The 11,429-nt window shown below is 50.7% G+C and overlaps 1 protein-coding gene across 3 annotated transcripts in view; it reads right to left on the reverse strand.

The window, feature by feature from the left end:
• BCL2L1 (BCL2 like 1) overlaps nucleotides 1–11,038 on the reverse strand; it is a 53,615-nt gene extending 42,577 nt beyond the window's left edge. Inside the window, exons 1-2 of one of the 3 annotated variants that reach the window (XM_068986934.1) lie at nucleotides 10,957–11,038; nucleotides 8,754–9,429 (exon numbers count right to left, since the gene is read on the reverse strand). In XM_068986934.1, coding sequence (XP_068843035.1) covers nucleotides 8,754–9,317 — 564 coding nt within the window. In that variant the 5' untranslated portion in view covers nucleotides 9,318–9,429; nucleotides 10,957–11,038. Of the gene's footprint in view, nucleotides 1–8,753; nucleotides 9,430–9,734; nucleotides 10,003–10,956 lie in introns of those variants that run through there. The other 2 variants (XM_068986935.1, XM_068986933.1) reach the window with 2 other exon arrangements.
• Between the last annotated feature and the right edge of the window lie 391 nt (nucleotides 11,039–11,429).

Consider the following 11,429-nt stretch of genomic DNA (forward strand, 5'->3'; position numbering starts at 1 on the left):
GTTTGAATCCCGGGTCGTCCTGGTACTAGTCTGCGAGGCTCCAAGCATGCCACTTTTCTCTGAGACTCAGTCTTCTCGACTCTACCATGAAGATGACACCACCTACCTTGCAGGGTTTTTAAGATGGTTTAGAGATAAAGAACCAGAGAAGGCAATGGCACCCCACTCCAGTACTCTTGCCTGGAAAATCCCATGGGCGGAGGAGCCTGGTAGGCTGCAGTTCATGGGGTCGCGAAGAGTCGGACACGACTGAGCGACTTCACTTTCACTTTTCACTTTCATGCATTGGAGAAGGAAATGGCAACCCACTCCAGTGTTCTTGCCTGGAGAATCCCAGGGACGGGGGAGCCTGGTGGGCTTCCGTCTATGGGGTCACACAGAGTCAGACACAACTGAAGCGACTTAGCAGCAGCAGCAGCAGAGATAAAGAACGCAGGCTTGGAGTAAGACAGACGTGGTTTCAAATCTTAACTCTGCTTCTTACTAGCTGAGTCCCCTCAAATCTCATTGTCCAGTAATGCTGAGGTTGTTGGACAGTAACACCAAAATGAAGCTGGGGAAAGCCCTGCCACATAGTAAGCACTGGATAAATGCCAACAACCATTCAGACGCACTCGGGGAAGGGGGTGCAGTGTAGTGTTTAAAAGGGGGAGCTTGGAAGTTACCCTCACAGGCTCTGCCACTTACTAACCGTGCTACCCGCATAAGCTGCTTAACATCTCTGTACCTCAGTTGCCTTGTTTGAAAAACAGGGATAATAATAGCAACAACTTCAGAATACTGTCTACGAATAGAATAAATTAATACGTGTAAAGCATTGTGAACAATGCCTGGCATACAATAAGCACTTGATAAATGTTAGGTGCTATTAATAGTGACATTAACAATAATATTAATCACCAAGTGGAATAAGAGGGAGGGACTGTATAATCCTGGGACACGGGCATCCTGTGGAAGAGTTCCAGCGAAGTCCCTGGGCAGCTGTTTGTAGGCAAGTTCTCAGCCTCTGGCAGAAAGACTCTTCTATAGAAAGGACATGAGGCTGAGGGTTCCTGAGCAAAAACTTCAGTCCTGCTGACCAAGAGGCCAGCCTCTGGGGAGGCCAGTCAGGCTCCTTGGAAGGACACAGTGTTCCCGGCCCCGCCTGACTCGGGGGAACAAAGGCACGTGTGTGTGGCCAGGGAGGAGGGAGGGGAATGTTTCCCTTTCAAGAGCGGAACAAAGGATCTGAGGCATAGTTGAGCGCGTTCCAATTCCCTCCCAGGCTAGCTCCCATTCCTCAGATGATTGTCCAACAAGGTTTTCAATCTTTTAGCTTCCTCCTGAAAGGTGACCGCGGGGAGGGGGTGGCAGGCTCCACTCGACCCTCTATCAATCGTCTCTAAGAGGTAGGATTTCTACGTGCCAAACCTCTGAGGAGTCCCAGGCCTGTGCAGGGGGTGGGGTGGGGACCCCTGAGGGTTAATGGATGACATAGGGCACCACAAGTGACAGGTTTCATGTCCCTCTAGGGGAAGTCCAAGACTAAAACTGCTAGTTAGTGTGGAGCCAGGAGAGAATCCAGGAGTTTGGACAACCTCCCTTGTAGGGTGGGTGGAAAGGTGTGACAGAACTCAGTGGAAATGCATTTTCTAAATCCAAAAGGGATGATCATGAGCTGGAGAGAGAAGACAGGTGAAGGGTCAAAGGGGAGGGAACAAAGAAACTAACTGACAAGAGGAAAGGGAGAGACATGGGCAAAAAAGGAGTCTGTGCATGGGGAGAGCCTAGGAATACTACTTTCCAGTTTCCACACTCTAGCCAGCAAGAATCCGGCTGCAGGGCTGGGACAGGAAGCAGTCCATGGAAGTCACTGCAATGGCATTTCCTGAAGAGGGAGAAAAAAACCTCTAGTTCCGAGGGGAGCTCTGGAGTCTGACCAAAAAGTCCTGTAGCGTGGAGCCAGTCTCAAAGCTCTGGCTTGGCCTGAGTCTCATCAGGGGTGAAACCATGTAGCAGAAGGTCCCAAAGGCAGTTTCTTTCTGCAAAAATACTATTTACAAAAATCAGTATGTAATAAATGGGAAGCCAGGTGATGTGACTGAAGGAACCCTAGGATGTGACTGCTGATACTAACCGTCACTAAGCAGAGCTATACGACAGGAATTAACTCACCGACTCTTCAGAACAAGGCACCATTATTACAGCCATTTACAAGGTAAAAGACTTGCCCTAGGTCACGCAGCACACAAGTGGTCAAATCTAGATCTGAAAGCCCAAACCCTGCATCTTCCTCCTGATGGGCAGGTCACTTCACCTTTCTCAGCCTGATTTCCCTCTGCTCACCTCCCGGGTTGTTGGTTATAAGCATCAAAAAAGCAAGGTGGGGGGAATTACTGGCAGTCCAGTGGTTAGGACCCCGAGCTTCCACTGCAGGGGCCATGGGTTCGATCCCTGGAAAGAGCCATCCTACAGCGTAACTATCATGAAATATGCCACAATGGTGGAACCCACCACAAGGCCTAGGGCCACTGAGAAGCGGGATTCCTAGACTCAACTTCAAACCTCCATCTTATAGACGGGGGCGCCTAGAAGTGATGTGGCTGAGGTGAAACAGTGAGCTGAGGCAGATTTGAGACCAGAACTGGGATCCTAACAAAGGCCAGCATTTGACTAACATGGCAAAGGAGCACTACAGAGCTCCTGGCAAGACAGGAACACTGCCAGGCCTGCCTGCCTGCCCTAAGTGTGTGCCAGAAGGTCACTGTGGAGTCCAAACAAGGGAGAATAGATACTATAGATTCTGTGAATAGGTCTCTGACATGAGCTCTGTGCAAGGATGGTCAGAATTACGATACCAACTACTGCCAGACTCTATGCATCTCAGGCAGATCTCATTAGGTCTTTGTGAAGCAGGTAATACCTGCCCTAAGGTTCAGAGAGTTCAAGAAGCTTGCCCAAGGTCACAGAGCTAGACACAGGTGATTTGGGACCTCAATCCAGACACGATGCAATTATTCAGAAGCAAGAGTGCTAGAGGGAAGGACCATTCAGGATACCATATTTGAAGAGACTATCTCCAAAGAATATCTAGCATACTTACACCTGATTCTATGATTGCTAAGCTAAGTGGTTGAAAAATGTGGCTTTCAAGGTGGTCGGACCCATCAGTGGGCCATGTGAGTCTGGTCCTGTTCCTTAGACCCTTTTCACCATTTCCACCTCTATCTCCTGATTCAAGCCACTCTTCTTTCTCACTTTGCTGCGCCAGCCTCTTCGCTGGGCTCCCCTGTGGAATTCAGAACTTGTGGAACTCATCTCTGCGCCTATCTTTTCCTAGCCTCTCAGTCAACCACAGTCGAGCCCTCATCACGGCCTGTAATACGCTATGAGATTGGGCCCTGGCTACTCTGCCCCCTCAATTCCACCCACTCTCCCCTCACCTCTGACCACTCGCCCTTTTGCTATATCCTCTCCAGCTGCACTGGCCTTCTCTTTCATCTCTGAGCCTGGCCAGCACACTCCCTCTGCTTATAACACACTCTCTGAAGGTACCCACATCAACCACCAACTTACCTTCTTCAAGTCTTGGTTCAAATATTACCTTTCAGTGATGCCTTCCCTAGGCACTCTTTTAAAACTCTAGCCATATCTCCTTTGCTAGGCATGCCTTGTACCTCAATGTACTTTATTTTCTTCATAGCACTTAGTCTCAACTGATATATGTTACATATGTATATAATTGCGGCTTCCCAGGTAGCTGAGAAGTAAAGAATCTGCCTGCCAATGCAGGGGATCTGGGTTGGATCCCTGGGTTAGGAAGACACCCTGGAGAAGGAAATGGCAACCCACTCCAGTATTCTTGCCTGGGAAATCCCATGGACAGGGGAGCATGGAGGGTTACAGTCCACGGAGTCGCAAAGAGTTGGACACAGCTTAGAAACTAAACAGTAACAATTACACGTTGTCTGTTTCTCCCCATTAGAATATGAGCTCCCGACATAGAAACGTAATTTTATTTAATGCTGTACCACGAGTGCCTAGGACAGCCTGACACACAATAGGAGCTCAATTAATGCTATCTGAATCAATGCATGAATAATTAGATAAAGGGCAATTCCTATTACTATTATTCTGGTTTGATAAGTGTCTGTTTCAGAAATGTAGTGGGCTTCTCTTTCATTACATACCTGCTATGCCTAAGGCCTCTGCTCCATGCCAATTAAACAAGTATTGACAAGACGTGGAACTCTACTCTCAGGAAACTCCTAAACCTAATAGAGGCATGGCAGTGTTAGAAATGTCTTTATACTAATTTAAACTCTATCAATGTGATTAACCCATCCAAGTTCTCCTGTAATATACTAATAAAAAAAGCTTAGCCCCTCTTCTTGCAGATATTTGAAACCAGTGATCATGGTCTCCTGGGTCTTCTTGTCCCCAGGCTAAACAAAAAAACCCACTGGGACTGTCTGACTCAGATCTGCCAACTGGGAACAGACTGTCGGCCAGGGAGACAGAAGAGAAGCGGATCCAGGAGCAGACTGCCTCCTTCAAAGAAAAGAGGGAGTCCTTGGGGAGGACTCCACGGAATAAGGCTGGAGGTTGGGGGTGGGGACAGAGCCCCGCTAATTAAGGCAGTAGGAGATTGCGTTTCCGTAGAAGAACAGCTCACTGGGAATTACCCCTAAATCTATCCATGGTAAACCCAGACAAAATCATGGCTACTGAAAGCAAGCCCTGTGATGGAAGGCTGAGGGCACCAGAAAAAACCAGGAAGGATGCTCAAGCCTGTAGCCTCAGGACAGATACCTGCTGGGGAAGGGACAACAAATAACTGTGCCTTCCGGTAGCCCACACAAAAACCAAGAAAACCCTGCAGGTTCCATTGAAGGCCCCTGAAAAACACCTGGGGTGATTTTCTACCAGAAGCTGAAGGGCTCTGTGGGGCTACTGCGGAAATCAATCCTAGGAAGCCTGGAAAACCCTGTGATGGTGATGGAGTTTTAAGGGCAACTTCAAATGTACCTCCAGAAGAACCGGGTGTTTTGACGGGGAGCCCCTGAGACACTTCTACCTCACTTTGGGACCTGAATGAGATTACTAAAAATTTCCACGTTTGGGGTTTCTAATGGGGTTTCCCCAAGAAAACCGCAGAATTGCCAACAGCTGCTGAGATCTGCAAAGGTCGCTGAGGTGCTTCAGCAAAGCATACATCAGTGCCAATGAAGGCAGAACAGTCAAGAAGAAACCTACAGAAACTAGAAGACCACAGAGCCATGCAGCCTGGGGAAAGGCCAAATGATGTTTTCTTCCCCCCACCCCCCCAAAACTGTTCAACAATGGTGTTTCCATCAAGCAAAGGGGTTTCCCAGGGACAGTGATCCCAAAATGGCCTGGCCCACCTGGGCCCTCCCACCTAACTGTACACATTCCCACTGGAAAGCCCCCGAAACATTCAGTCTCTACTATTCTGGTGGAGTATCTCAAGGGCTGGCTTTGTGTCTCAAGAAACTCTGGGGGCAAAGTTCAGTTTTTGGAGGCAGGTAGCCCACTCATTAAAAGAAGTGCCTCCACCATACAATTAAGGCCCAGGAGAGCCTTTGTTCTACATCATTTACTAGAGTCAAGCTATGGCAGGTGGCTATCATTAGTTCATTTTACAGGTGGGAGGGATGAATGGACAAGAGAGACAAACAGGTTCAGCATCCTACCAGGGGACTCTAGACAGGCAGTGGTGTGGCTGTATAGATGAGGAACGCCAGTCCTTGGGGCATCCCCCACAATCAAGTAGACACACCTGGAGCAGGCCATCTTCTCCCTTTATGCACACAATTCTTACCTGCCGGGAGATCCAGAGAAGGTTTTAACAAAAAATTAACAAGAAGCCCACTCTCACTGGGCAAAATCCTGATACTGACTTGAGTTTTACCAGTGACAGAATCTAGAAGCTACATACATGTCTCTGGCAGCCTGCTACTGCCAACACTGGTGCTGTTCTTCCTGCAGTTCCTGAACAAGGCCAGCATCACAGACTCAAGTGCACCTCCACAGGCATGTTTTGCTTGGCCCAACAGCGTCTCTGGCTCACATTATTACTCCTAAGACAATGTGACGTGGAGGGGAAGAGATTATAGGCTTTGGAATCAGGCCCACCTGGGGTAAATTCTCACTCAGTCACTTAACTGGCTGAGGAATACTTGGGGCCAGTCATTTAAGCTACCAGAAGCTTCACATATAAACTGAGAATAAACCTACCTATCTTAGAAAGTTATTGTGTGGAGTATATGAAATAGCATGTCATTGCCATGAGATAAAGTACCATATCTGGCTTATAGCCAATACCCAGCACATGCCTGCTTCACAGAAGATGCTCAGTGAATTTTGGCTGCATAAGTAAAAGACCTAATACAATGCCTCACGCATAAGATATACTCCGTAAAAGCACATTTCCTTTTCCTTTCCTGCCAGGATGCTAAATTTAGAGCATATCCGAGTGGAATGGCCCGTAATTCTTACATTCATGGATCCCCCAGGCACAGCCTCCAGGAAGGTTATGAGATGCCACTGCAGCAGCCAGTGTGCAGCTCAAACAGAATGGTCCCTGAGAGGAAGTGGGCGGGTACCTTCTACCCAAAGGATCCCAATGTCACATGTTCTCTATCTCCTGGCCTCGGGAAGAACACGTGCCCAGAAATGGTTCTGATATAACTGGCTCTTCTGCACACATCCCCTCTGTCCACCAAGAGGAAGTAACACATGGTATGCTGTTGGGCAAAGAGACAGCAGAAGATGGAATGTCAATCCAGTGGTGATCTAATGATCTTGCCCAGTGTTGCTGTGTCAAAGACCTCTTTCCACACGCAACACTGGGTGACTAACAACTCTCTGGTCCAGGTGGCCCTCTTAGACAACTGGCTGGCAGGCCAGGAACCTCTCCCATGTTGCCTTTTGTTAACAGTTGGCCACAACCCACATGGAATTAGGACCACCAGCCAGAGATAACAGTGAGGGGCAAATGGCCCAAGTTTCTACTTAGGCCTCAGAGGGTGTGTCAGAAACACTGGAATCCTGTCCCTCCTGTAGTAAGTTAAACAAATATTTGCCCCTAAAGAAAATCAAAGCAGGAGGGAAAAAGAGAGGTCATCACACAAACCAACAGGAACTATTTAATCATTTATTCCCCCAGGGAGTTCATTTACTGAAAGGCTTTCAAGTTGGGTCAGTCTGAGCCAAAGAAAGCCCTCCACCTTTACCTTCCCAGCCCCACCCCGGTCATCTGACCTCTACTCTGCTCTTTACAAGAACTGGCAGTGGGAAGAGTTGATGAAGTTGCAAAGAAATGGGAAATAAGACAGGAGGTGGTGTACCTGGAGGTCCCTTGCTCAGTGGTAAACTGAAGTGGCTGCCACACCCTAGGCCCAGCCTCTGGATAATTGCATTCTTAACATTCCTGAGTCCATGGTGCGTGGCCCTTTCCACCTCAGCTCCTTCAATAGATGACTTATTTTCCACAGCCTGCTCAATTTTCTGAAGGACAGAATGAATACCTCTCTTAAGCCCTACACCTCCCTGAGGCAGGGAGATAAGTGAGGAGATATGACTGAGTTCACTGCAAGAGAGCAAAAGCTGCTGACAGTGACCACAGGTAAAGAATCCCTCCACACCGGCTCATCCTGACTTGGTGATATCAGGGCAAGGGAATTCTCTTCCCTGGCAAAGGAATGAGACACGACTCAGGTTCAGAAAGTGTACCTGGATCTGACAATAACTACTAGACCAAACTTCCTGTCACTATGCTCACATCAGCTCCAAGATTTACAAGGACTGCAAGGCAAGAGGGTTGGCCACATTTTTTTAGTGGAAGAACCTGAGGCTCAAGGTAAACTGGCCTGTCCAAGGTCACATACCTAGTTAAGTGACAGGGCTGGGACTCACATCCGTGTCAGTTTGTTTCTGAAGTCTGTCACTGAATCTCAATGTCCCTAGGAGCCCCAAAGATCAGGTTCTTGCATTGCCAGCAAACAGTGCTCAGTGAAGAGGCCCCAGGGCCATGGCAGAAAAGTGACAAGCATAACAGCTGGAGCTCCCTAACCAACCCAGGCAGTGAGGTGCAAAGTCCCTGGGCTGATAGTAAGCGCTCCGCAAACTGGCCAACCACACAGAAAAGTCACATACTTTAGAGCCAATAAATATGGGGCATAGCACAAACACAACTGGCCCATTGGCGCAGCTTACAACCTAAAATCAGACAATCCTCAGCCATCCAAGCCAGAGGGATGCAAAGCCAGGCCATGCAAACTCTGAAATAAAGGAAACTTGGTTTGGAGGAGGGAAGCCCAGGACAGGATTGAAAGCTCAAGGGAGTAAGACTGAAGGGGCTGGTGGGTCACTGATATTCACTATCTTCTCCAGGCATTCCACTCATCACCCCTTAACGTTGTGAGCCATTATGTCAGGGTGAGGGGTAACCTGTTACCTTTGCATTCTCAAAGGTTTGGGGCCAAATGAACACACAGGCTATGTTATCTTCTGCAGAGAAACTGGAACACAAGTATGACAGAGCAGGGTCACGAGGAAGACCAGAATGAAGATGTCTGGTCCTCACAGAACTAGGTCATCTGTATTTCAGAAGTTAACCTCTGTGATACAATGAGGCCAGTTACGTCTCCCTAACAAACAATAATAATCACCCAGCACAACAGACACAGGGGAAAGGTTGTTGGGGATTTGACCAGAAGCCAAGGAAAATACATAAGGGGCGTGGTTCTTACCCAGCCGCCGTTCTCCTGGATCCAAGGCTCTAGGTGGTCATTCAGGTAAGTGGCCATCCAAGTTGCGATCCGACTCACCAATACCTGCATCTCCTTGTCTACGCTTTCCACGCACAGTGCCCCACCGAAGGAGAAAAAGGCCACAATGCGACCCCAGTTCACCCCATCCCGGAAGAGTTCATTCACTACCTGTTCAAAGCTCTGATATGCTGTCCCTGGGGTGATGTGGAGCTGGGACGTCAGGTCGCTGAATGCCCGTCGGTACCTCAGTTCAAACTCATCGCCTGCCTCCCTCAGGGCTTGCTTCACCGCTGCCATGGGGATCACTTCCCGGGCATCCAAGCTTCTGCTGTGGCCAGTGGCTCCATTCACCGCAGGGCTATCCGCCAGGTGCCAAGATGGGTTGCCATTGATGGCACTGGGGGTTTCCATATCTGATTCTGTCCCTTCTGGGGCCTCAGTTCTGTTCTCTTCCACATCACTAAACTGACTCCAGCTGTATCCTTTCTGGGAAAGCTTGTAAGAGAGAAAGTCAACCACCAGCTCCCGGTTGCTCTGAGACATTTTTATAATAAGGATGGGCTCCACCAGTCCATTGTCCAAAACACCTGCTCACTCACTGGGTCTGGTCTCTGCTTAGTGGTTCTCTTCGAAGATCCAAAGCCAAGACAAGGTTCTGAAGGGAGAGAAAGAGTTTCAGGGGGGAAAAAATGAATATGCAAGCCATTTACCTACAATATCCCATTCCCCACTCCAGGTACTTGAACTGGGTTCTTTGCCGCTCTCCTGAAGATCTGGGTCTAGCTTCCCAGGTACTTCGATGAAGTCAATCTGAAAGCACCAGTGGGCTCTGAATCATCACACCGGCCTTTTTTTCCTCCTCTTTTATCCCAGCCACCCCCTTTTCTCTGAAATGTCTTCCTCGAAAAGTCACCCCCATGGGCAGTCTGCCCCCCACCCCCATAAACCCTCACCACCTACATTCAAATCCGTCTCAGGCGACGGCAGGCAGGTGCAGCCCCCGGAAGATCTTTTGTATCATAGGTGGGAGAGGAGGTGGCAGCGGGGATGCCGGTAAGTCAACCGGCCTCGCGGCGGCGGCTGGCAAAAAAAGCAGCTCCGGCTGGAGGGATCATGCGACCCGGCGGACTGAGAGCTCAGGAGGCGACACAGGAATTACGAAGCTCAAGAACCGGCCCCCTCGCTTGCTTCCTCCTCCATCGCCCCGATCGAGGGCGGCCGCTGCCGCGGCCTCCTGCCACCCGGGAGCCCAGCCCCCTCGTTCTTGCACGCCCCTTGGCTCTCCGCCTCCTACTGGGAGCTAGGAGAACTCTCTCGGAGGTGGCTGGTGTGAGCTTTCTTTTTTTTTTTTCTATTTCAATATCAGCCCTGGGTGAGGCTTCCGAAGAAACCTTGAAGGGACTTCTCGATGGGGCTCAAGGTTTCGATGAGAAACAGAGGGAGGGGAACACTGCCTTGGATCTGCGGTCTGAGTTTGGAAAGGCCATCCCCGGGCCTTTCTGGGAGGCTGAAAGCCAGAGACCCCCCAGAAACGCCGCTGGCTTTCTTTGAATTCCCCAAAGGCCCTGGTCGTGGCGGTGGCAGTGGGGGATTGCCGGGTCCTCCATTCCCCGCACGGACACAATGGCCGCCGGCGCCCTGCACAAAGACCCGGCGAGGGTGAGGCGCCGAGCCTCTCCACCGGTCAGAGACAAGGGTCGAGGCCTGCTCGAGACCCCCCACAGCTGAGACTACGTTTTCCTGGGGACAGGCCCAGGCTGGCTTCTTGGCACCCCCGGGAGGGCTTAGGGGCCCGGGGTTGCACCTCTCTAGAGCCCCGGGTGGGTGGGCTGCGGCCTCGCGGCTTCCTCCGCGCGCTAGGCCGGGTACCCGCCTGGCCACCGCCCCGTTGCTAGGCAACCGCTCTCCCTCAGGGGCGCCCCCTAGACCTTTCTGGGAGGTGGGGTCTCGCCCCCGGCGGCCCGCCCCGGCGTAGCCAATCAATGAGCTCAGGTAGCACGGAAGCAGAACGGCGAGGGCTCCCATTGGGCGCAGCGCCTGCCACGCACAGGGGAGGCGGCGCTCTCACCTGCGAGCCCCGGGAGCCGTGGGGGGCCACATACCCCCTTCATCGGCCAGGTCGTTTCCGGGCGCGAGTGCTCTTCGCGGCCAAGTTCCGCGCCGCGGACCGGGGCCGGCCTACCTGGCTGACGGCTCGCGCTCTCTCTTCCGAACGAGCCGGCCTCAGTTTCCCTGAAGAGACCGGGGGAACTTGCAAGCTCAGTCACTTCCGGTGCCGCGGCAGCGCGCGCGAGCCCGAGACGCAGAGGGAGTGCGCGCCTGGAGGACTGGCGTAAAGAACTGGGCGAGAGCGCCCCCTGGCGGTAGATCTGAGGATTCCGGACACACAAGGGAAAAATCGTTTACATTCACATTTCCATTCATTCCTTTGGTCAGTTTAATCCACCGATCAGTTTGTATATCGAAAAAGCGTTGCCTTGTGGCTAAGAACCTAGTGTTTGGGATTCTAGTCTTGCCGATTTGGCAAGTTACTCAACTGCTGCGCGCATCAGTTACCCTTAATTCTAAAAAGAGTAAAAACCAGCCTCCCTCCTTGAGTTATTGTGGTGATTTTAGAGCTATCTGTGAAGTCCATAGTCTTTGCTGCATAAATAC

The sequence above is a fragment of the Capricornis sumatraensis genome, chromosome 15 (assembly GCF_032405125.1).
Source record: "Capricornis sumatraensis isolate serow.1 chromosome 15, serow.2, whole genome shotgun sequence".
NCBI lineage: Eukaryota > Metazoa > Chordata > Mammalia > Artiodactyla > Bovidae > Capricornis > Capricornis sumatraensis.